Raw genomic sequence first — 27,086 nt, forward strand, 5'->3', positions numbered from 1 at the left:
GAGTTCGAGCCAGGTCAGCTCGTCAACTGGAAACGTGATCTATCAGAATGGCGAGGGAGGCTAGGCCTTTGGTGTCATGCTGTGGTAGTGCGCGAGGGTGCATTCAATCGGTTGTTGTTGGTTATAAACAAAAACATCGAATTCATAATATACAGATGATGCAGGCATGCAGCGCGTGCGTGGTCATCGTTATCATTACATTTTATTTATACAATAATATCTTGCTATGCTGGTAACGCAAACGTATTGAAGTCTTAGATAGGTATTCCTAAGTCTATTGTTCTAACACCATCAGGGCATATCCATCATTATTGACATCTCTTCATTGCCATACCTTGCATTTTTAGAATTTGATATTTCATAACTTTGTGTGAATTTAGATAAAACGCAGAATGGATAATGGAAATAAGGTGACCACCACTGCGAAAGTGCTCTCAGCAGTGTTTTATGGCACAGCATCCATTCTAATTATGATTGTGAATAAGAGCGTGCTGACAAATTACAAGTAAGATATATATATAGTCTTACGGACTTTCTCAATTCTTATATCTATCAATATTGACTTTGAATACCTGCCTGGGATTGTGCTGGACAGCTCAGCCGCTAGCCTACATCTACATAGCATTGTAGTTGGCCACTGGGGATTAGATAGTGATAGGCTACCGTACTCCCTGTATGGAATCGGTGTCCTGTGCTCACTGCTCACACTATGTCTTTTTTTAAATTTTTTTTTAAATAGATTACCTCAACTTGGAGAATCAGCGCTGCTCATCTGTTATATCAGGCAGAACGTACCGAGATTCCAGGTCCCGTACTGGCTCTATCGGCTGGTAGCACTCAGAAATCATCATATAGTCTGGTCATTAGGGTTGTTCAAAAAAATTTTCTTCTTTTGGATTCCGGGGATTCACGGAGTAGATTGCTAGGTTGCTTTAAAAAAACTCTGCAAACCAAATTTTGCACCATTCCAACCAGTAAAAGCCAACGCAGAGCCATTTGAAATTTTTTAATTTGTTACTAAACATAAATTTCAAATTTTATTGTCAACCGCATAAAATTGTTGAATTGCCCCAAAAAACGGTTCATAACAGAGTAATTCCCTCTCAACATGCAAACGCCCGTCTCCACACCCATTTCAGATCAAATTGAAAATTTTCACATCGATCAGGCATTAAATTTGGTGCATAACAAACTTTGTTTCAAGAAAATCGGACAATTCGTTACAGAGTTATTGCAATTTGAAAAATGACATTTTGTGCTCACTCGGCCGTGACGCTATACCGCTTGGAACCTGTGTGTAATTGTAATTATCATTATAGTGATCAAATTACTGCCGGGCAGACTTAAATTTCTGTAGTAAGATATTTTGGTAAATGCTTATTGTGATGGACCTAAATTTTTAACTTTACTAATGGGGGTTAGGGGTCAAATGTCAATTCAAAGTCATCATGTTTTCAAAATCAGCCATGCGTAACAAATATGCAACTCCGCCTAGCGTAATTCTATTTAAACAGATTTTTTCGAGGAAGGTGTCAAATGGAAGCTTGGAAAGAGTAGAACATTGCTGAAATGGTATTGCATGTGATATTTGACTGCCACTTGTCTAAAACTTGAATGAAAAGATGCGCTCTAAATAGTGCATGACGTGTTCTGCATAAAGTGTCAAAGTATATTTTTAACCGTGGTCCAATCTTATATTCAATTTATAACCAAGTCTGATGGATTCTAATTGGTAACAGCTTTCATATGACACCTTACTTATGAATTTTGAGTTAGATAGAGTCGTGCCAGAGAGTTCGGAAATATCGTCACGCATCACTGATTTTAACATACTGGTATGTCAATTTTCAAATCAAGATTTGAACCTTGATCCTGTAATGCGGAGGGGAATTCCTAGTGAGTGAAGAACATGTATTACCAATCATTGCTTACCAGCATTACCCTGATTGGAATCGCTGGCCTTTTTGCCTGATATATCAGCGGAGCAGCGATGATTTTAAGTTAAAGTAATTTAATAAAAAATAATTAAAAAAATAAATATAGTGTGAGCACAGGACACCGATTCCAAACAGGAGCATTACTACCTTCAGCCTGTATAAGTATGATTTTAGCAGTTATAATTATACGCAAATTTCATGGTTGAGTAAGCACGAAATCCTCATTCTTCATACTGCTGCAATTGCTCAAGAACCGGTCAATAAAGTTATATTAATTATATTCTATTCTACTCAGAATTGAGTACTTTAGTTGTACATGATATTGCAGAGAAATCTGAGAGGGTGTGAAGACGAATTGAAATATTATTTGGATGTTGACTCGAATTACTGATAGTCGGTAAACCCAGAAGCACCCTTGCAAGCATAATGCACAGGCAATAAATAAAGGTACTCTCTGAGCATGGCAATAATTATCTACTGAAACACATTATCATATAACGAGTAGAATAATAGCAAAATCAGATAATCACTGAATTAATATAATTAAAATTAATTAAAAAATGACCTATTTTGCATTATGCACCATATTATATTTTTAACCATGTTGCTGTCAAATATCAATAATAAAACTATGTTTCGTGCATTCTAGTTGGAAACAGCTTTCAAATGACACCTTGCTTGTGAATTTTGGTTTAAATAGAATTGCACCAGATGAGTTGAAAAATATCGTTATGCATCACCGATTTTAACATATGCCAATTTTGAAATCGCGTTTTGAACCTTGACCCAATACTGTAGAGCGGGGATATTCGTGGTAAGGGAAGAACATGTACCAGCAATTATTGCTAAATAACATTCAAACCTTTACTCTACGTAACCTCTGAGCTATATCAGTTACAATCATACACAGGTTTTGTGTTACCAAATTTCATGGTTGAGTAACCACAAAATCATCATTTTTCAAACTGCAATAACTCGAGAGCCGTTCAACGAAATTGTCCGAAATAAATTTGGTTGTACTCAGAACTAGATACTTTAGTTGTATGTAGATTTAGAGAAAAATCTTGAGGGGGTGTGGAGACGGATTTAAAAAATATTTGCATGTTGACAGGGAATTACTCAACAATTTTTGCTCAATTCCAACCAGTAGAAGCGAAGTTACTGCAGTTGAAAGTTTTAAATTTGCAAAAATAGCATTGACGGTGGGGAAACCCAGAATTATTAGTGAAAAATTTAAATAAATTAGCTTTTACGGCTTGGAATTGTGTCAAATTTGTTTTGTATTGTTTTCTTAAACAACTCAACAATTTCATGAGGTTTACAGCAACATTTGAAAATAAAAATTACTATTTTTGCTTCTACTGCCAGGAATTGAGCCAAATGTGGTGTGTTGCGTTTTATTTTAGGTAATCTAGAAATTTAATCAGTGAATCCCCGGGATTCGTAGAAACTTTTTTTTCGAACTGAACAGCCTGCTGGTCATTTTACTCGAATTCATCACATCTGTTGGAAGTCAATATTACCATACCAGAACCTTTTGTCGACCCACTAGTTGCATATTGATATGTATGAGCAATTGAAATATGCATTACATTGTATGTTGGTTGCAGGTTTCCGTCCGCTCAATTTCTTGGATTCGGTCAGATGATCGCAGCAGTTTTCATACTTCAACTTGCCAAATCTCTTGGCTTTATCACTTTTCCTGATTGCGACAGTCGCATACCTCAAAAGGTTTGTATATTTTTATTTCGGAAGGTTCAAACCAAAGTAAAATTAAACTGGTAATGCGCTGATGTTTTTGTAGAGCTTCTTATAGATACAGAACTTCAGTATACAATTGAATACTGTAGTAGTGTAGTATATTCATATTGACATGAACCCGAATATTTTCGGCTGACACTCGTCAGGGGTAATCGTCAGCAACTAGTAGAGAATTGGAAAGAACATTGTATATCAACAATCATATCACAAAATATGACGTTCACACTTTCATTTGTGTGCCTTGGAGTCAACTTTTTATCAAATTACACTAGCCAAGGATGTGTCAGCAAAAGGAGTCCTGTACCATCTCAAAATAGTACATTGAACGCTCTATTATTCGAAATTCCATGCTGTTTACGTCATATTTTGTGATACGATTGTTGATATTCAATGTTCTTCCCAATTCTCTACTATAGTTGCTGACAATTAGGCCTACCCCTGATGAGTGTCAGGCGAAAACATTCCAGTTCATTTTGATATGAATATTCTATTCAATTGATATTTTTGTGTGTTGGATTTCATACATTAATACCTCGTATTAGCTAGCTGAGAAAGTATAAATATATTGGTATTATGATATAGAGTGCCACAAGAGTGAATGTTTGTTTTGGTTGGTACATTAAAAGAATATAGCAGAGGCTATAGTTGATTGTATTTCAGTAGTATTTCCAACTAGATTTTGTTCTTTCTTGTTTATTGTCGAATGATGCCTAAAAGGTTTTGTTTTCAATTGCAGATATTTCCTCTTCCGTTTCTTTACCTAGCGAATTTGATTGCCGGACTTGGCGGGACAAAGTCATTGAGTTTACCTATGTTCACTGTACTTCGACGGTTCTCAATTTTGTTCACCATGATCCTGGAAATCGTCATTCTGAAGTAAGCTGAACTATTTGTGCTTGATTCCGTGATTCTGTTACTTTCAAAAACGTGTGGTAGTGTATAACCAATTATCGATGCCTACACAATGGCAGTACTTCGGGCTGTTGCCTATAGTATGAAATTAAATCTTATGTATACCGATTGGTTGATATTTTTAATGTGCCGGTATAATAGGCTATGCTAGATATTGCTAATGTTCCTAATGTTTCTTTGGAAAAATGAGAATGTTTACTTACCGGGCTGTACGCATGCCATGGAATCGGCCTATACGAGCATAAGTAAATATAGCAGCTTCTTGTGCTACACTGTAACTTATTCCTATAGGTCAATTTTCTTTTCTTACTCAACCTTCTATTTATTCTATTTATCTACCATACATTTTAAGGTGTTATCACCACAACATCCTATACTTTCTTATGTGCTGCAGGAGATGTAAATCTTTATTGAAATTGAAAATATGTATTTGAAATTGATATTCAATGTTCTTTCCAATTCTTTACTAGTTGCTGACGATTACCCCTGAGGAGTGTTTTTCAATGTTAATATATTATTCAAATCTTTATTTGAAGGTGGGGTTTAAAACTTTATACTGTTTACTGAATATGCTCATTGGAGTTGGATTGTAATCATTGGTAATGAGTAGAGTGGCCATTATTTTGTTAGAGTTGTGTTCACAACAAGCCTGTTTACTAGTTGCTGACGATTACCCCTGAGGAGTGTTTTTCAATGTTAATATATTATTCAAATCTTTATTTGAAGGTGGGGTTTAAAACTTTATACTGTTTACTGTATATGCTCATTGGAGTTGGATTGTAATCATTGGCAATGAGTAGGCCTATAGTGGCCATTATTTTGTTAGAGATGTGTTTACAACAAGTATGTTACATTCAGACAAGAGAGGAATACGGTGATTATGATGACAATTGGCTTGATGATTGGAGGATCTGTAATTGCAGCAAGGTATTTTCTATATAGCTTGATACCTTGGTGACCACTTCTTTTCATAATATAGTATTTATACAGTGTTGAACCACGGTAACAATTTGGCAGTTGTCATTCTAATCATGATACATTCGCCTGGACTTGTGTGTTACATCATCTGGGAACTGGGATTGCAATTAGTCAACCACTTTTTGTACAAAAGATTTTTTAACATTTCCCAGAAGCATTTCTTCTAATTCTCCAGACAAAAGAATTTTCTGTTCACGCAAAATCCCATAATTCTTGATTGCAATGTAGTTTGATTAGCTCTTTATTGAAATACAGATGTAGCTTTTCTCGATTCTTACTGATCACTAGGGCGTTTTTTTTTACCTAAAAGAAAGAAAATTTTGACCTTAAAAAATCCAAATTTTGACCTAACGTATGCAAATTAGGTGTTTTCCCACATAATGTTAAAATTGTACCACTTATCTTCATTTCTGGTTGGATCTGACTGTCCTAACGAAGTAGTTTGGCCTGAAAAAGCGTTTTTGGCCTAGAAACAGGCAACTTTTTGCATGAAAAAAAACAATATTTTAACGAAATCCGGCACTATGAAGAATTCCAGTGGTTACAATAGGCCTGTGTATTATGGTAGAAATAATTAAAATATTTTGTAGTACAACGAGAGATACTTTCCTACATTCTTGGGTAGAAAGTGCACGTCCTTACTAAGAAGCTTGCCAAGGACGTTCAACAGCAGCAGTTGTTGGCTGACAACACTTAAGTTGTGCGTACACTGCTGGTGCTGGTGACACACCGTGTTGCTTCACTCTGACAATGTTGTCTACATCACAAATTTTCATCATGCGCTTCTTAATATAAGAATGATGCAATGCACAAGAAGTCTTTCTTCAGTTAGGATATTGCGGTACGTTGACCATAACACCATGTCTAACTATTATTTGTTTTATTTGACCGTTTATGATTCACAATGAGCAGACGATTAGCCGTTTACAACGGTAGGCCTATAAAATAGGCTAACGGCGGTAAAATATCAAATTATAAGTTCACCAACAGTGCAGACGTCAAAAATTTTTTGACTTCATGAAGAATTTTGACAAATTTTGACCTAACGCTACAATTTTGACAAAATTTTGACATGTCAAAAAAAAAACGCCCTACTGATCACCAACAATTGCACTTCAGTGATGACTTGGCTTTTGAACTGGTTGGCTATACGATGGTGCTGTTCAACGATGTTTTCACCGCTCTGAATAATGTGTTTATGAAGAAATTACTGAATGCCAAGGCGAGTAATTAGCAACACACTTTAAAATGGGCAATGATTTACTAGCACACGATTTTTGACAGGATTTAGGAAAATACGGAATCACGTACTACAACTGTCTGATTATGGTAGTACCTTCGTTGATTTTGCTTTACGCCACTGGGGATCTTCAGAAGGCCATCGAATACCCTGGATGGGACAGTATCTATTTTGTTATCCCGTTTCTCACATCATGCGTTATGGGGTATGTATGACTTCATGTACAACCCGAATGATTTCATGTGCTGTGTTGTGTATTATGTGGCAGATACTGATTTGATATATCACCATTTGTTCTAGAAGACAATCGTAATGATGGAGTATTTGGCTGTCTTAAACAAGTACGGTATCTATGTTTACCTTGGTCTAATCAACATCTAAAAGTATGAATAATGTCTGTTGAGAGAAAATTGGCTGGTTATCCAATTCTCTCTCAATCTTAAATGGAATAGTATATTCATATTGAATATTCAATTGTATATTGAAGTTCTGTACCTCCAAGAAGCTCTTCAATCTTAAATGAAAGCTTGTGTGTAGGTTGTTGAAATCCCTGGCAATTTGCAAGTAAAATTGTCTGGCTGTTAGGAATAACTGGCTAGTCACTTGAAAAGCTGCAAAATCTTGGAACTCGTTTGGAAATTGATACTGATGTTTGATGTAAACCATTCCTTCCAATGTAAACATGAATGTGTATGCAGGCCCTATTTCCTAGTAATTATTTGTCATTTCCTTTCAAAGGGTAGTCTTGATGTACTCCATCGCGCTGTGTACCGCCTGTAATTCTGCCTTGACCACCACTGTCGTGGGATGCCTAAAAAATATCTTGATCACATACGTTGGAATGTTTTATGGCGGCGATTACGTGTTTTCGTGGATCAATTTTATCGGGGTCAACATCAGGTGTGATTTGAGACTTGAAATGAAGGGGATTGCAACTGATTTTCGTCTTGTTTTGATAGCGTGATCGGAAGTGTGATCTATTCGGCGGTGGCGTTTCGTGCCAAGCAAACTCCAAAGTCGCAATCTGCAGTTTGAAAGATGCAACAATAATGCTTCATATTGTAAGTCCGTCCTTGTGTGCAGCTTGAACATGGATTGAGAGTGGTTGTTGTGTTCCAGATTTCGCATCTACTCGTGCACGACAATTTAAAACGACACTGACACTCCGATATTTGCCCTTTCGGCAATTGATGCCTTCATCGACTTCGAATCTTCAATTATTTTCTGGTTTTTAATCTAGCGTAAAGTTACTGCAGGTTTTCCTGATGACTTTTAGTGCAATCGTAATCAGTGTAGTGGTAATGCCTCGCGATTTTGTCATTATTTTACTGCACTATTATACTGCCTAATTATTGTAGGTAATAACAGATTCTCGATTTCTGCTGCTCTTTTTTGGTGTGTCTTCAGAATTACATGTATTTATTGCTTCACTTGCTTTTACCATAATTTGGATGTATAGTACCTCTCATTACATTTGGTATGAGGGTGAAACGCGTATTGGTATAAGTTGTTCAGATATAAGAGTTGCCTTTACTGACAGCTATATTTTCTGTATTTAGCCAAATACTGTATAATTAAAACGCCATTTTCCTTCTCAATCTTGAAATTGCTTGATTTAGCCTTAGTCTGTGTTTTAGTTAGCATTAACAGTGGTTACGCATGCTACACACGTGATTTTTCTTGTGTCAACTTCATTCATGTTGAATTGGTGCACGTACTTTTGGTACTTCTTTCAATGCACTGAACCCTATTAGCAAGTCAAAAGTGCTAGCACTGTGCGAGAATGGGGGGTTTCCTTCAATGAGAAAAATATATTCTTTTTTTTACTGTATAGTCTGTAAATTCCACAAACATGATTTGTAAACAAGGGAGTGTTAACCCATTACCCTCGATCGCTCTTCCCATTTTTCGTCTTTGTAATATTGCTCCATCTTCAATAAGTCGTGTCTCGTGTGTATCCAGTATCAATTTACACTGGAGCCCTATCACAAATGCGGGGGATATTACATGTTGCCAAATTGTCTGTTAGCTCCTACATAGGGGAGGAATTTAGCACCTATACTAGAACTTTGTGTCTATAAATTTGTATCCTACTGTATTTTGTGAAAAATTGGTCGTTTACTATAAGAACGTGGAGCGGCGGTTGGAAATTCCTCAATTACTGTATGTTCTGGGTCTGGGTTTTCTGAAATTTCATTCCGAAATAATGGGGTCTAGGTTATCATAGATCTCTCTGAAGTGATATTTTTGAGATTTCCGCGTTGTTCACGAATATGCTACCGCGATAGGTATCTTTGAATATCCCCAATGGCTACCAAGGGTACATATCTAGCAAGGCGAGAAAATACCGTGACCAAATTTCATTCTTGTCGATTCAATGTGATGATAAATCGTCTATTCATGAAAAGAAATATCAATACTGTTGAGTTGACTCGAAGTTTAATCGACTGTCCATTTGACCCAACAGTGGAAAAGGGAAAGAGGGTTCAAATGCAGAACATATGGGTTTTTTATTACACTTAGTGCCAAATAATAAATCGATAATTTCCACCAGCCCATTTTCATTTTTACATTGCTAATGAAATTTAAGCCATGTTATATCAGCTCTTGCAATTCTTACAGCGAACTCATCAACTTATTCCCGCAATGTTCATTCCGTCTGAATGCCAATTGTATTATTTATTATCCACACAGTAGTGATATAATTTTAGCGCTAAGCTATTTAATCTTCAATCTGTGTTGCTTTTTTCAGGTGTTGGTATGATTATTTACTCCTATGTAGATACGTGATAATGTCAGACGATTCACTGATTGATGTTCTGAGTGAAACTCATGGTATGACACATTGGGTTGCTTATGCTGGTGGTGTAGCACCAATGCACATTGATCACAAATGATAGTTTGGGGGTGTTTGTATTGAGTATATAAGATTGGCCTACCGGTAGTCGATTTGAACCCAAATAATACACTGGTATTAATTCATCAGTTGCGCACTGTTACGATAAAATGATCAATGTGAATGTTGTTGCACATCGTCAGTTTAAGCTAGCCCACTCAAATTCGAAGAGGGTTTCCCATATTTTATGAGAGTCTTACATTTGACAGAAACTCCAGAGAAGGCGACTGCGAAATGTGGTTACTGCGATTGCGAGAAAGAGGGGCTGCCGGTTTTCTACTGTGATATGTGTGGAAAATGGGTGCACTCCAGTATGTATGAGTTTTTGTGAACTGATACGAATTTTATATTAATATGGCAATTGTGTGGCGTGACTATTGAAAAAAGGTTTCAGCGGTGTCTTAAATGCTCTGACAAGTCAAAGATTATGGATTAGGGCGATTTTTTTCTACCTAGAAACGGAAGATTTTGACCTAAAAAATCAGAATTTTGACATTATTTTACCTAAGAACATCTTAATTTTGACCAAATTTCACATAATGTTAAAACTGAGCTACTTATCTTCATTTCTGGTTGGAACTGTCTGTCCTTACGAAGTAGTTTGGCACGAAAAAAAACTACATTTTAACGAAATCTTGCCTCATGAAGAATTCCAGTAGTTACATTACGCATTATCGTAGAAAGAATTGAAAATTTTTTATAGTACAACGAAGATACTTCTCTACATTCTCGGATGCTAGTGACAAACCGTGTTGCTTCATTCTGGCAATGGTGTCTACATCACAATTTTTCATCGTGCGTTTCTTGATATAAGAACCAAGCAATGCCCACGCAGTCTTGTTTAAGTTGGGATATTGCGGTATGTTGAGCATAACGCCATGTATTTGTTTCATTTGAGTGTTTATGATTCACAATGAGCGGACAATGGGCCATCTACAACGGTAGGCTACAAGCTGTAAAATGTCAGATGATAAGTTCACCGACAGTGCAAAATCCACGATACAAACGAAATTCAGGTTGCAAAAAATATTGAACCTTGTGAACAATTTTGACCTAATTTTGACTTTTTTTGACATGTAAAAAAAAGTCGCCCTAATTATGATCTTAATCAGCGTGGGTACTCAACTAGACGTAATGCTGAAAATTTCATCTCAGTTTCAAGTAGAGTAGCAATTTCCAAGACATTTCGAGACGACTTCAAGTAATGATGGTTTGAGAAGTAGGCCTACTCCAATATATAGTTTCAATAAGGAGTTCGTCGCATACTTTTTGCAGATAGATCCGAGGTGACACATTTCGAAGTTGCATGGTACATTTGTAACCTAGTCACAAGGTTCCGAGTCACAAGTCAATCTCGCTTTTCTATTTTTGACTCGAGTCAAGTCATTCTCAATTCACCACCGAGTCAGGTCCGAGTCGGTGAGTAGAGGGTTGAGTCCGAGTCATGGTATTGCAATTCGAATCCGAGTTCAAGTCGTTGTGTTCACTGCTCAGTTTTGAGTTCAATCCGGTTCAACCCACTTTTTTCAAGTCTGCTCGAGTGATACAAAAATTGCTCGCATTCATAATATCGTAATCTTCCTCAGTCCTAACATTTTCTGACCCCATTTTCCAAGTAGCAAGACTGATAGACAGAATACTGGTACCAATTATTTGGTGACTTTACTATTCTACGAAGTTACAATGAGATTTCTGTCTTGGCCGTCCTAGTCTCGAGTCACATGACTTGGTTTGAGCCATGCATAATGACTCGAGTCGAGTCACCAAAAAATCTAGTCGAGTCACGACTCGATCCATAACAACCCTGGAATGTTTCGTTCATCTCTATTTTCTGATCGTCCACTCTGCACTCAGGTTGCCTTCTGTCGGGCTCGCCGTCTCCTATCATTTTCGACAACTACTTCAATTTCAAATGCGTCCGGTGTTCTGACGATGGCGAGGAGAGCTTTGCTAGGATGAAACTCACATGGTAATGACTCGATTGCGGACCTGTATCGCTACTAGATGATTACTTGTGTTAACTCTCTTTTGAATATACGGACACATAGGTGCAGCTAGCTGGTAAATAACGAAGCAGGCTTAGTTATACTTCTTCACGTGCATAAAGGCCGCATTCAAAGGGCCATGTATAATTTAATGTGCGGTAGCCTTGAATGTAGCCTAAAGTTACTTGTACAGTTGCATACATACTACAGCTGTTTGATGTAAAACCTGTAAGCTAGTTATTCAATTTTAACCTATATCATTAGAATTTGTCAGGCTACAAAACTCATGTAGTATCTAATGTAAGTTGCGAATTTAACTCGAATTGAACGTATTATCATAATAAAGTTGAGGTTGACTTCTTCGCTGTAAAACTGACACCTGTGAGGAGATGAGAAAATGCGTGAGAGATGTAAACCTTTTTTAAGTAAATTCCATACAGTCTTAAACGCTGTATACATAGGTAATTATAAGGTTTGATATGTTGGGCTTTGAACAATGACACCTACAATGGTCACATCATGTGCCATAAGTTTGACACCCCTAAATTTATCTAGAAAGATTGAATATGAAAAGTAAATAGTTTTGAAGTGAGATAGTGAAAAAATGGCATTCTGTATTAGCAAAGCTAGTTATGTAATACAACTTTTATCAAAATACACCAACCCAAACTCTGTCAACAAAAGGAGTTCGTGTACCACCTGAAAATAGTACATTGAACGCTCTCTCGTTTGAAATTTCATGCTGATGACGTCATATTTTGTGATACGATTGTTGATATACAATGTTCTTTCCAATTCTCTACTAGTTGCTGACGATTACCCCTGACGAGTGTCAGCCGAAAATATTCGGGTTTATTTCAATATGAATATACTATTCAATTGTATATTGAAGTTCTGTACCTCCAAGAAGCTCTTTATGTAATAGCGTACAATGATCCCGCTGGGTACTAGTGAAACAAATAAATAAGGTCCTTTTCTGTGATCTGTGCTCACCGCTGAGATTTTGAGACAATTCCTATCTCCGTGTATGGACAGGAACACGGTGGCTTCTCTCGCGTTATACAATATCGCGCAATCAAGTCCCGGCAAGGACGGCTTCCACAAATGGAAGGAAGTGGTTGTGGAATTCATCGAAAGACATTGGGAAACGTTATTCGGCTCAACGTAAGACGGCGCTTGTAAGCGGTCTGTAATGAGTGTGAAGCATTTTTCCGTTTTGATTAGTAAGAAAAAAACAAACACTTGGGTGAACACGATCGCCGCGACCTTGTCGGCTGGTAACCCGCATCAGTTTACGAGCGGTTACGGCTTTTTCAAGGAGTCTGGATGGTGGAAGCTGACTGATCCTAACATACCGCCGGAGTACGACCCGCACTGCACTGTTGCCGCTAGAGCCAAAGGTATTTTCTCTCACTTTGTTTGAATTTCAATTATTGTGCTCCTGCTTGAATGAGCTGAATTCCTCTTGCGGTTTTGTAGTCTGTGCTATGTTGTAGTTTCTGTATAATTTAGTATATTGCGCATATTGTATAACGGTACATTAACCTGAAGCCACCTGTTGCCAGAAAATATTCTAATTTTCTTGCCTGCGATGTCGTATCTGTTGCTGATATACAATGCTTCTATGTACTAGTTTGTGATGATTACCCTTAACGAGTGTCTGCTGAAAATATTTGAGAGAGTCTTCTCAAGTTCCTCTTGTAATATTCTTTTGTAATACTTCTTCTGTCCCAGTGCAGCAGTGTCGAGTTGAATATCTTTGCTTGCTCATGCTTTCTAGCGTCACTTCGTGACCTGTTCCTGTAGCCAACACGGTGTAATTACTGGAAATCGTAGGATTGCTGCATCTAAAAGTCACATCCAACGGCGATGTTTTAGTGAACACTCTCCCTTCGCGGGTAAAATATAGTATTGAAATGAATCCGAATCTTTTTGGCTGTTTCACATAAGGGGTAATCTCCAGCAAGTAGTATAAAATTCGAAAGAACAGTATATATCAGCAGTTGTCATCACCTAATATGAATTGAAAAATATACTAAAACTTGTGAGGCCTATAATCAGATATCAATTTTGTAAGCAAAACCAATTTATTCAAACAACACATAACTTAGTAATGACAGACTTGCAAATGATATGCAATGCTTGTAACTTTTTTCAGTACATTTTCAAGACAAAGTTCTATGGTTCCCAAGTGAGATAAAAAAAATGTTGCTTCTGAATTTCTAGCATAAGCGGTTATCACGATATGGCAAAATTAGCTATTTTCGGCTCGTTTGGTGAAATTGCATGGCTACTAGAGGGTGCAAGAACCTGAAATCATGGTAGAAGTAATTCATTTGAGATTTGGGACCAAATATCAGTGGCACTTTTTGAAATTCAAATTTTTCTTTTTTCACTCTACCCTATAATATGCATATCTCGCATTTATACAATGTCGTGAACGATTTTTTAATCTTTTCAAATTTAAAAACATCATCGCGTCAATTGGGAGCGGTCCTTGAGCTGAGGTGCTGCTGTGATTTTCAGAAATGAAATTACGCAAGAACAAGCTTTCGTACATGGCGACGCCTTCAGCGACGAGAGGGGAAGGATCGAGAAAAAGGTCAATTGCTACCCCAAACGTTTCACAAACCAAAGAGCAGAAAATGAACACACAGGTGACTTTCGCGGGGTATCAATGCGTTTCGGGCAAAATCAAATACCTGAGTGTTTTGAGTCGCGTATTTGAGTATTGCTCAACCTTTCCGCAACCACAAAGAAAACATTAGGGTTACTATCAACGTTCCCTCTAAGCTGCGGTACAGAAACAAAATTATCACTCTATCTTTCGCACAAGGCACTGATTAGTATCAGACCAAACTGACGACCATTTTCGATGTACGAATGAAGAAAATGTAGTAAAACTGCGATGAAAAACTGGACTCGGATGCAGCGAAAGTCAAAGTTTCGGAAAAAATCGTGGAATTTGGGAGTCTTATCAAAGTGATTACCGTATATCCTCCTTTAGGAGGATTTGTCCTCTTTTTCAGGAAATCAAAAATGTCCTACGAGGACGCCTAGATGTGCTTTTTTTGTGGAAATTCGTCCTCCTTCACAGCTTTGACAACTAGGCTAATGGACAGGCTCAGCTAAAAAAACGCCATAAATGATGTGGAATATGTAATGAGGACGTTCGAGCGGGTCATTGGAGAGTAGGACTTGAAAAATAACCTTTTTTTACTTAGCACAACAGCAGTATTGTTAATAAATGGGTAATTCGGGAGTCGAGTTAGAATGATATCCTTTTTTAGTTAACACAACAAGATTTCCAGCCAACTATTTTAAAATTAGCTGTTTACAATTCCGGTAATGTAACTTTTTTACGATTTTTAAAAAGCGTTCTCCTTTCCTGATTCCAAAATGTGTTAACCGTAAGTAACACGCCACGTTAAAGATAATGTGATATTTTTTCGACAGGGCCTATTTCATTGCGCTTTGTGAAAATGCCGTAGGTGGATTATTACATCACAGAAACGTTGTTTCCACCAACTCGCGTTGCTTTGTGGTATATGTTTTGGATGCTGTGTTACGACCAATCTAGATTACTTGGCTACCACGTAGGGAAGACACTCGAAACAAATATTCTCATTCAGAATACTATATATCTCTTGCTGGCAAGGGCAGTATAACTTCCAGTAGCAAAATTGTCTCTAACTACCCCACTCGAACCATTGCAATTTATACCTAGTTTGGATTCAAGAAGTCGAGTACTCCAATTGCAGTGTCCGTTACAAGTTATCAATCGCTATTCAATTGCTTTCTTACAGTTCAGGGTAGGGCGATAAACGGTGCCTTTCGAATAGTATTATTTCGTGACGAAAGCGATTTTTTTTTCAGCAGGAGCAATGCAAGTCCGAAAACGCCGGCAACGAAGACAAAGCGGACCGAGAAAAGTCACCCCCGTCCTTCAAGGGGTGCGTGAGCCCCGTGTCTTCGCCACCCAGCAGTCCCTGCATACCGGTATGTGCTTTAACGATCCCCGGCATGTATGGCGTTAAGGCAAAATGCGTATTTTGTTAGGAGGAAATGATGTCGACAAAAGAAGAAATAGCGGACCCGCCGTTACTCGGTTTACAACAGTTGGACGAGGAGGATGCAGAGGAACAGGGTACGGTCATGTTTTGATTGATGCGAAATTTTCAAGACTAAGAACTGAGAATGATTTAGAAAAGTGATTTTCGATCTTTATGGTTAGCTTCAAAAAGGTAATTCGACAAACGTATGCAGCTCAGAAGCAAATATTGGAAACTTAACATTTAATGCTACTTTATATATTAGACGCGTTAGAAGTGATTATACTGAAGTTTCTGCAAGGCAAAGTCCTGTTAAAAACCAGTAACTTTATTTTCATTGCTTGGTTTCTTGCGAAAGAAATGCCATGTTGCTGTTTGCTGGCCTCTAGAAGTCCACGGAATAGCGAGAATGATTTAGCGGTACCGGTGATTTTCCAACTCGCAAGTATTCAGTTTGCCGCATTTAGGTAATCAGTTGGTGGTTGAGGGATCGTGAGACTGACTGACTTGCAGTGATCGCTTTCTTACCGTAAAAACGAATTTCTTGCGTTGTGCTTGAATGGTCTTGGGTCTGTCATGGCTTGTGTCACCTTGGCACGGAATAAAATCTGATCCTAATGGTATTGGTGACGTTTTTATTCCGTAAGTCCAAGACGTTTATCCTCTGATGACGATGCTTCTACAGGTTGGAATTGACTCAAATTTGATCTTCAGCCTTGATGAATACAATCTGTAAAACTGTAACTGCGCTGGCCTCATTTTTGTGACAAAAGTCCTTTTCCTGGTATTGCGTGTCTTCCCAGTGAAGGTATTGCAAACAAAATGAAACGTGCCACAATCAGACTGTGAAATACAGGCGAAACTAGAAAAAGGATCGGAAATATGTGGGACCATATCGTGACCAAACTGGTCGGTGCAAGTCAAACAATTAGCCAAAATGAGAGGAATGAAAGTCACCCCAAGACGAGAGGAGAAGGCGAAGAGCACAGCTTGAGTCGAAACGTAATGACCGAAGTTCAGACCTATAGAAAGACAGATGGTGCTCGCCATAATCGTATCTGGCTGTGTGGTTTCAATCCTAATTAACTATCGTGTTTCAGAGGGTCCCCGGTCTGCGTTTTCCCCCGTGAGGAGGAGATCGATCAAAGTAAAGGCGACTCGCACAGACGAGGATCAGAACGCCGGGTAAGCGGAGGTTTTCGTAAGCTTGTTTGTGCTGTCAGATATGGATGGGCTAATTTTTAAGGTTACGGGAAATGAGTTTGTACGAGGAATGCAGTCTGCTGAAGAAGCTGGAATCGTTCGGGTCGGGTTTGAAAAAATTCCCGAGCGCGTATCGGTTGCGTCGGAAACTGTTAGTGAGGCAGGTTGGTACGGTTTTGCGCACTTGCTCTGCTTACTCAAGCGATTGTCTTTCTAGACTTCCACTTCTAGTTGAACGATTCTTTGTTTAAAAAAACTACATAGCAGGGTTGTACTGACACGGGTCATGACTCGACTTGAGTCAGACTCTAGTCACGATTTTCTGATGACTCGACTTGTCTCGAGTCATTTTCTCAGAATGCGGAAATGACTCGACTCGACTCGGGTCGATCTGTGTATTGACTCGACTCGGACTCGAGTCATTGCCCATGATTCGAACCAAGTCATATGACTCGAGACTCAGACGGCCAAGACCGACATTTCATTGTAATTTCAAGAAATAGCAAAGTAACCACCCTATCGGGATTTCATTTATTGGTACTGGTACTTTAAAATGCAACCAGAAACTGTTAAAAGTGAGGAAAATTAGTATATTATAAATACGAACCAAACAGAGTTATAAAAGTGGGTTTAACAAGACTTTAGCTGGAAACTTAGCAGTCAACACAATGACTTGGACTCGGACTCGAGTCATAATATCATGACTCGGACTCGAACCTCTGCTCGATGACTTGGACTCTGTGGTGAATTGAAAATGACTCGACTTGACTCGAGTCAAAACTATAAAAGTGGGATTGACTTGTGACTCGGTTACAGTGGCGGCTCGTGACAATATCGGGTGGTGGGGCAAGGGCTGCGAGCGACTTTTATCAACATGACGTCACAATGGCGTTTTCCAACGTAAAAAAGTAACTTTATGATGGTCACATGAATTTCCCGACAACAGTGATTTTAACGTAGGTGCCGCGAGAGGTTTGCCGGTGAGCCGTGACTTGAAGTGTGGTAACAAATGTTTTATTCATTTATTTTTAATCAAAGGATTATTTTACAAAATGTACGTGAACTAAGAATCGTCCCTATGCCACGAATCAAGTATCAGGTCATCCTTAGTTGCATGCGTTTTGATTTCATGGTAGAGTTATAGATTACGCAAATCGATAGACCCTAAAATCCGACCGTCACCCCAAATTCGAAATCCGGATCCAGTCCGGCCAGGTAAAAAAACATTGAAATCCTGCTCCTGCTCCTGAACCGGACTGTGGCCATCTCTGGTTACGACCAGGTGATAATAGGCAACCAAAGCGGAGGCACCCGGCGTACGATTGGATCAATAGACTGGACAACTTCTAGACCTCTCATTTTCGCTCTAAAGGCAACTGCGTAAACTACGTACGGAATAAAGATTCAATACGATTCATGTTCGCACTTGACTTGACCTGACTAATTCCAATGACTAGAACTCGAGAGATTGCGTAAGCCTAACTGGAAAGGTCAACGAGTTCGGACACATACGCAATTGTTATCTCATAGATTGGGCCTGTCATATTGAATCCAGAACATCAATTTGAATGGTCTTTGAAGAACTAAGGACAGCAGCCTCGGAACTTCGGTCTCGGAACAACGTAGGACATTTTGGCCTTGAAACTGGAGACTGTGACACAACACATACGGCTCACTGTCTATAAGTCTGCTGCGAAATCGCCGTTGGAAAATATATTAATATATAAATACATGAATAAAAGCCGTAACTTAGTATACTGTTACAAGAAATCATCGAGAAGTAGCATACGTAATCTCATAACCCATTCCAGTATGGTACACTGTCAAAATCAATGCAAACAGACGAACACCGAACTTTGAGTAAAATAGATCGAGGAATAGGCTGATCGAATGATCAGCTGTTAGCCGACATCGAAAATGAAATAGCTATCGCAATTGACAGGGGATTGTAAGCAAATGGTTTGAAGGCCACAATTTCACAGTGAAATGGACATTGGCGAACATAAAATTATGCGAATACTTGAATGCAAACCGAGAATCTTGGTTAGCTGTTTCATGCGATCATCGAGATATACCATTGGAAATATCATCACCGATCTCGTTATGGAACGCAGACTATAGATTAGCACAGACCGACACCGGCTTTTGCGTGAGATCCGCAATGACGTAGGTAGGCTAAGTATCAGATCAGCGCGCATCTCTACCATACTCGACCTCGAAAACGAAATAACTGCCTCAATCATTGAGTGTCAACTTTAAGACTTGGCACCGCGTTCGATACTAAAATCAAGACATACCGTGTGAAAGCTCATGACAGATCTAGGTATGGAACATCGTTAAAATCAATAGAGACCAATAACGGCTTTTGCGTAAATTTGTTGGCGATAAATGAAGAGTCAGCTCTTACTCGACTTTGGAAACGAAATTACCACCCACATAGTTCAGTGACAAACTTAAAACTTGTTACATCGGTCGATACTAACACTTACCGTGCCAAATGTCATGACCGATCTCGGTATAGAACATCGTCAAAATCAATGGAGACCAATACCGGCTTTTGAGTAAAATCCGTTTGCTGTACTATGTACATGATAGATCAGCACACACTGAACTTCGGAAACGGAATTACTACCATTATCTTTAAGTAGCAAGCCTAAAACTTGGAGCAGTGTTAAATACTACCTTCACAACATATCATACCAAGTTTCAAGAATTATCATGGTGCGAAACACCGTCAAAATCGACCTATACCAGCAAAGGTCGACTCAACGCATATTACGGTAACCGAGTTCAGATATAGATACGATTGTTACATCACACCTTAGGGGCGAGTAGGCATATTTGCCCCGGTTGCTCGGCCATTTTACGAATAGGAGAGAGTAAATCACCGTTTCTTTATTGTGCGCGGCTTTGAGAGAATAGATAGTGAAAGCTTGTTATGAGCGCTACCGGGGCAAGCCCCGGCTAGGCATTCACAAAGCGAAAACACAGAAGAGCATTCGATTTTCGCAGAGACTTCGCTATGTATGGGCGTTTGCAAGCGAAAGCACAAGAAGAACGCGGGTTTCGCTGTGATCTCGGTATATATTGATTGCTGTGCGTCTATAAATGGTTAAATTGTTATTGAACAGAATTTTAGGTGGGGCAATGCCCCAGTTGCCCTATAGGACGAGACGCCACTGCTCGGTTACAACCCTGCTACATAGCCTACTTCCACACTTGGAATTTTGAAGTTACGAGTAGTTTGGGGACAAGTCTGCATCACTTCTCAGGGGTGCAATTGTCGTATAATGGCTGCGTGAAATACTGGCTTGTACAAGCTACTGTATTTTCAAAAAACGCAACTAGAACTAGAACCACTCAATTTATAAAACTCAACTCAAACTAGAACTATCAACTTTTCAAAATGCGCAACTGGAACTAAAGCAAAAATTACTCAGTTTTCAAAATTCCGCAACTAGAACTGACGACCTCTAAATTAAATACACTGCAGAATATATTATTCCTGCTTCTCATTCTTAGAAGGATAATTGCCCACCTCTGGCAAAGGGGTTCCCACACCATTAAATGGTATGATTTCATTCTCTTATATGCAAAACATTGATGTTTTTTTTTTTCGGAAATAGAATCGACATTTGAAGAGGACGGGGTTTCAAGTATGAAATGGGAGAGATGTCGACTCCAAAATCCCACCCGCTGGCTACACCACTCTTTGTAGTGTTGAATCTGAGCTAGTAATTGCTGCAGAAAAAATATTGAACAGAAAACCGGTATCTCGATTCACGCAAAACGACAAGTGCTTTCTAGTTGTTCGGCAACTAATATTTTCCTCAAATTTGTAACTACAACTTCTGAATTTTCAAAATCTTCTGCTAGAACTACTAACTTTTCAATATCTGCAACTAGAACTAGAACTGCTCAAACAAACAATAGTTAGTTGACCAAACTAAATGAGTATTTTGAACGAGTCTGGTAGAAACAGCCCCCGTGTCAGTGTGGCTATATATTTATTCGAAGATTGCTCCTACTCGTAGTGTCATTAATCATGTTGTGTTAGTCGCGACTACACTAACCATCGACGATCAACTGCTGAACGTGCGCTACTATTTGTAACTGCTCGAGCACTTTTCAGAGATTTCAGTTTCTACTCCCAGTCGAAGGAGTTTAGACATGTCAACGTCACCCATTCCGGGTCGTACTAACTTGTCTCCGGCTCATCTGTAGTTTGGTCCTTGTTAAATTTAGAAAAAACGCGAGTTGAATCTTCCGATCGTTGGCTTCGACGAGCTCGTCAGGAATCTAGTTGCTACCGGGACTGCAATGCCAAAGTCGATAATGCGCGAACATAGCGCCCGTGCACCCGTGGACGCCTCTGGTCAGCTACGCATTTTGGATCGCTTCCAGGTAACGGTGTCGGAATAGTATTTCACGATGTGGTCACACTGATTGGGAAAATCCGACGATTCGTTCCGAATCGAGTATTAAGCTTTGAGTATTCAAGTACCATTTACCATAATGTCATACACCGTAAGAACGAGTTCCAAGTTTGTTGTGTTACTTTTGTTATGTATCATCACTAGTACTGTACCTCACCTGTCAACTAATGGTATGTTTTTGTTTTTATTCTGTCACACCAACATTATGATTCACCGTATTGCTGACGTTTGCTCCTGACAGGTCCAGTCGAAATGCTTGCGGCGATTAAATTAACAATATGCACTTGTTACTTCGTTAAAATTGCACCTTTCACTCAATAAGATTGCAATGAAATGACTCAAATCGTCGTGCCTGTTCAGGTTGGCTTTTCCGCCGCTACCCAAGAGTCTGCCAGCTATCGAAGTTTCCGTCAAAAACTGGTCGGATGTGGAGACGACGAGGTGCCGCCAGCAATCGTCAGCCCGTACACACAGAGGTATCGGAAAATTGGATATCGAGAAATAGAAATAGCTTTTTTCAGCAATTTTTCATACAGAGTTCTGAGGCCGTACATCAGGAGAGATTACGATTCCGTCCCGCTGAAACTCGGACTGCTACGGGAGATCAGGGCGCACAAGAAGAGGTAATGACACATGCGATTAAGTAGCCGTTTTTGATGTCAAAGTATGTTTTCTGGGCCTAGTTTTGCCTAAAAACCGAAATCTGTTGAGTAGAAGTAGTCTAAAATTGTAACCATGTAAGTATTGCAAGTAGCCAAGACCTACTTGATTACTCTGAAAAAGTAGAAGTACTTAGATACCGACAGCCTCCGGGTATCAATACGCTTCGATCGCATATATAGGGGAAACTTTCCATTGTTTTTCTCTGCAGTTCGGCCGACGAATGGAGCCTTCGAAAATCGCCTATCGATTACTGTTACGTCCGGAAATGTCACATCTCTTCCATCAACTCTCTGTGTCACCATTTCTTCTGGCCCGAAATCGACATGACGGAGTCCTTGCAGTACCCGGATTTCAGCGTGGTGGCGCTTTATAGGTCTGTGTCGCGAAGTGGGTTGCGATGAAATGTACAAGCTTATGTCCGTCTGTTTTGTAGGAAAATGGTTATCGGTTTCGGATTTATGGTGCCGGACGTGAGTTTCAATGAGGCCTACATCACGTTTCTGTTTGTGCACCCCGACTGGAGAAGTGCCGGTATTGGAACGTTCATGTTGTATCATTTGATTCAGGTATGGTTGTCGGCTGGTATGTAGCCGTTGGTATGAAAATCAATATTTTGGGGACCAGAGGTGTGGTCAGAAACTAAGTCCTTCTACTTTTTCAAAGTACTCATGCTTTTGGACCACTTTTACTGGGACAGTTTTAGCGAAAAACCACTTTTTGAAAATTGGATTTTAAAAAGTAGACAATACTTTTCTTTTAATTTTGAGTTTATAATCACTTCTGTTGGTGAAATTTTCACGAGAACCGCATGGAATAGCCTTCTTGTATCACAGTATATAAATACCTTTTCCATTGAATAGTATATTCATATTAAAATGAACCCGAATATTTTCGGCTGACACTCGTCAGGTGTTATCGTCAGCAACTAGTAGAGAATTGGAAAGAACATTGTATATCAACAATTGTATCACAAAATATGACGTCACCAGCATGAAATTTCAAACGAGAGAGCGTTCAATGTACTATTTTCAGATGGTACACGAACTCCTTTTGTTGACAGAGTTTGGGTTGGTGTATTTTGATTAAAGTCGACTCCAAGGCACACAAATGGAAGTGTGAATAATTATCGAGACGACATATTTCGCGTCGTTGGGAGGGGCCGTTCACACTTTCATTTGTGTGCCTTGGAGTCGACTTTTATCAAAACACACCAACCCAAACTCTGTCAACAAAAGGAGTTCGTGTACCACCTGAAAATAGTAGCCTACATTAAACGCTCTCTCATTTGAAATTTCATGCTGGTGACGTCATGTTTTGTGATACGATTGTTGATATACAATGTTCCTTCCAATTCTCTACTAGTTGCTGACGAGTGTCAGCCGAAAATATTCGAGTTCATTTCAATATGAATATACTATCCAATTGTATATTGAATTTCTGCACCTCCAAGAAGCTCTTCAAATACCTTTTCAAAGACAGCCTATTAGAAGTGTCATTTAACCATTTTGCATTTGTCGCGAAGACACATCTTACCATTTCGAAAGTTACCGCCTCCGATAAACTGCCAAAATTTTTCGACCTCTCGACTGAATCTACCTTTACTAAGTATTTACTCGAGAACTTTCACTCAGGGTTGTAAATACTCGAGTCGCGATTTTTTGGTGACTCGACTCGAGTCAATTTCTCAAAATACGAAATAATATGTCTCGACTCGACTTGAGTCAATTTTTGTATTGACTCGACTTTTACTCGAGTCATTGTGCATGACTCGAACCAAGTCGTATGACTCGAGAGTCGAAACCTTGTCACTTGGTTACAACCCTGCTTCCACTTCTACTTGAATAGCAGTGCTACTGGACTACTACATACAATTATATGCAGTCCTAAATTTACGTCCAATTTCTGATTTAATAAAATACCAATTCGTCGGTAGAATTTAATCAGTTCGTGTGTAGGACCACTCTGGTCATACTATTTTGCAGGTTTGCAATAACGAACACGACAAACCTTAAACCGTGTTTACGATAGCTTGAGAATGCTGTGTCGGCATGTATCATTCTTGTATCTTGCTATTATCCTAGTCGATGTGATTTTAGTAAGCACTTCTTGTTTGCATGGCACCAATCGCTGGCAGTGTAAATGCAACAAGTAGGTCTAATGCTCGGTAGAATTGTAAACTCTGGTGCGTGAGTTGAGAGCAGGTGGTACAATGTAGAAAACTTTGTCTGTTATCTCTCGAAATTGTTTTCCCATTCCGAGATGAGAGGGTATTATTCATCTAATAGCATTAATAATGAGTGAAACAAGGTTGTGAGTGGATTTGTCCACTAGATTTGTGTTTGAAGTGTGCATTTGAATGGTAACGTTAACAATACACTGTGCAGTCCTGCGCAAGGCATCCATATCTCTTTCTAATGTCGGACATTTCAATTTCAGACTTGCATGGGAAAGGATGTGACGCTTCACGTGTCTGCTTCGAATCCGGCGATGCTAGTCTACCAGAAATTTGGATTCAAGCCTGAAGCCTTTATTGCCGATTTCTATGAAAAATATTATAGGCCTGACTCGAAAGAATGCAAGCATGCATTTTTCATGAGATTGCGACGTTGATGAATAAATGAAATTGCTTTTCATACTGCCGATTTGTAGTGCTTATGAACTATTGTGCCCGTTGGCTGAATATCCTGATCAGGTGGATAGGGCTTTCTCGGACATGAATACAGACATCTTCATGCAGATGCACTAGCTTGGCGAATTCCGGACATTCACTTTGTGATATGATTACAGGGTTTACTGTAGTCAAAGATTGCGGTTAGGACTGGGTGAATGTGAGATAATTATAATCAAACCCCCACGTTAAATGCATAGCCGATATTATCAGTGCAAATCAACAGTAGCCTAGAATCCCTACATAACAAAAATGCAACTCTGTGAAATGTGATACGCAACTATGGAAGATATAGAAGGGGCGCTCGAAAAACAGCCGCTACGACAATACCAGCATACATAGATCTCAAAACCGAAATATGGAGATGGAAAATATACCCGGACATACAAAATGAGTATGCAGAAGAAATAGAAGCGCAAACCGAAGGCATCCGAAAACGTATAAACGCAAACAGAGAAAACCGAACCCGCGAACCAAAGGAATGAAAGATACGCGCGCGCGAATTGATGTAAACGTGTATATATAAAAATGATAAATGTGCGTAATATACTTGTGAATGATAATCCTACTTGAAGGAGAACGCGAACATTGCTAATGATAACTTGGTGCATTGCATGATATATTGTATACGTCAAACCCCACACTCACCATTTCGCTTAAGCAGAAGATTAGCATCTTAAAAGCCTGTACAATTTATTTTTTTGAGTGTGCACTTTGAAATAAAATCACTGAAAACCAAGTAACGGTAACCCAAACCTCCATCTTACGCAAAGGGGCGGCGAACGAAACGATGAAGCGCTCCTCGGCAACCTACCCCTGTCTAGGCGGAGTATCTATCCCACTATCCCAGTGTTAGACGCCAATGGTGCCGACAGATAACCCAAATGGTCTGTCGTTGTACGGAACCGGCGCCACTCTTGCCACAGAAACCGTTCCGGATTATCTATCGCGCTCCGGATAAGGTCAATTTGCGCTCGGCGTGCGGCTCGCTGAGAAAAAATTACACCTTGGAGCCAAAATCGACTTTTCGCAGAGCATGGGCCGTCACGAAGATTGCGTTACAAAGTATACTATATGACTGTCCAAATTGGCACTTCCGACGTTCGAAAGGGGATGTCCGACTGGTTAACAGACGATCGAGGGCGCAATTTCAACAGGATCCACCCAGCGGTGATCCGATTCATATATAAATCATTACCACGCCAAATCAGCATCAGTTCTCTGCGTGTTCGTTAGCGCTGGTGGCCTCCTTAAATCCGCCGGTAGCAAGGTACATGAGCTCTCTTAGCTTACCTTTGCGACGGCAGTGTGCGTGCACGCGCGTATGCCGAACTTTCCTAGTAGTAGTAGTGCGGGATATGCATTTGGAATTCAGTGAAACGATGTTAGGCTTTGTATGCCGGTAAGTGTGGTGGACTTTGATCAATACAGCAGGCTCAAATTGTGTACTTCTGCAGATAGATATAGCATACGAACCCGGATAGTAAGGAATTAAGAATAGAATTGACGAACAATACCGTCGATTCGGTATTACGAAAAAGGCTGAACCTCGAAAGTATCGAGTATAAGTTGCTCACACACACACACACAATACTCACGCTCAGAATGCAGCAATCACCGGATCCGTTGCTGAATCTAGTCACGTGGTTGTTGCTGAAGAGCGCGAATAGGATAGGATAGGATAGTAAGGAATTAAGAATAGAATTGACGAACAATACCGTCGATTCGGTATTACGAAAAAGGCTGAACCTCGAAAGTATCGAGTATAAGTTGCTCACACACACACACACAATACTCACGCTCAGAATGCAGCAATCACCGGATCCGTTGCTGAATCTAGTCACGTGGTTGTTGCTGAAGAGCGCGAAATGTAAACACGACTCGTCACAGGTTTCCGACCGAGATAGAAGACGGGCAAGTTTATTGTTTGAAGCCACAAAGTAAAACGTACATAAGCAATGATAATAGCAAGGGACAGGTAAGTCATCGAGTCGAACACAACCCACATTAAAAAACCGGTAGCACTGTTTTAGTGTTCTACCATTCGTTATACAAGATAATGTTTTGATTGTATTTAAGATTGGAGATTCAGTGAATTACATGTAACAACGAAATGTATGTGATAAGGGAAATGGGGGACGAAAATTATGTATCCGAGAAGCAGAAATAAACTTCATGCAATAACACAACACTGTTCCTGTCACTATGCTCGGTATGCTGATTGTATTTTCATCAAGAAATTTGAATTTTTGAAGACTAAGTAAACAGGTGTCCGGATATATCTGATAAGGTTGGTGTTCTAACCTTGCAAATTACCAAAGCTTCATTTGACATTTAAAAATTACCAATAACGGT

General features: G+C 39.3%; 3 protein-coding genes and 1 long non-coding RNA gene across 6 annotated transcripts in view; 3 read left to right on the forward strand and 1 right to left on the reverse strand.

Annotated features, from left to right (window-relative positions):
- The window catches only part of LOC145441917 (glucosidase 2 subunit beta-like), a 109,138-nt gene that overhangs the window by 39,220 nt on the left and 42,832 nt on the right, over positions 1 to 27,086 (forward strand). The window lies entirely within an intron of this gene.
- LOC145441931 (uncharacterized) overlaps positions 1 to 27,086 on the reverse strand; it is a 110,028-nt gene that overhangs the window by 35,379 nt on the left and 47,563 nt on the right. The window lies entirely within an intron of this gene.
- LOC145441911 (nucleotide sugar transporter SLC35D2-like) lies at positions 10 to 8,535 on the forward strand. The gene is made up of 9 exons (XM_080319862.1): positions 10 to 505; positions 3,548 to 3,668; positions 4,435 to 4,574; positions 5,469 to 5,537; positions 6,708 to 6,810; positions 6,873 to 7,033; positions 7,567 to 7,728; positions 7,788 to 7,889; positions 7,948 to 8,535. Exons 1-8 carry the CDS (start codon positions 393 to 395, stop codon positions 7,861 to 7,863), a joined length of 945 nt encoding a protein of 314 aa, XP_080175988.1. The 5' UTR covers positions 10 to 392; the 3' UTR covers positions 7,864 to 7,889; positions 7,948 to 8,535.
- On the forward strand, positions 8,533 to 24,703 carry LOC145441909 (cysteine-rich protein 2-binding protein-like). Of its 2 annotated transcripts, XM_080319860.1 has the most exons (17): positions 8,533 to 9,663; positions 9,934 to 10,035; positions 11,579 to 11,693; positions 12,745 to 12,873; positions 12,934 to 13,109; positions 14,236 to 14,366; positions 15,586 to 15,708; positions 15,769 to 15,856; positions 16,618 to 16,800; positions 16,862 to 16,946; positions 17,008 to 17,128; positions 21,210 to 21,368; positions 21,761 to 21,876; positions 21,937 to 22,023; positions 22,272 to 22,436; positions 22,497 to 22,629; positions 24,500 to 24,703. In XM_080319860.1, exons 1-17 carry the CDS (start codon positions 9,621 to 9,623, stop codon positions 24,671 to 24,673), a joined length of 2,130 nt encoding a protein of 709 aa, XP_080175986.1. In that variant the 5' UTR covers positions 8,533 to 9,620; the 3' UTR covers positions 24,674 to 24,703. The 2 variants fall into 2 exon arrangements, with proteins under 2 accessions (XP_080175986.1, XP_080175987.1); XM_080319861.1 differs by lacking the exon at positions 16,618 to 16,800.

This window comes from Botryllus schlosseri, chromosome 6 (assembly GCF_051294905.1).
Source record: "Botryllus schlosseri isolate E-star chromosome 6, Bs_hap1, whole genome shotgun sequence".
In the NCBI taxonomy this organism is placed as follows: Eukaryota; Metazoa; Chordata; class Ascidiacea; order Stolidobranchia; family Styelidae; genus Botryllus; species Botryllus schlosseri.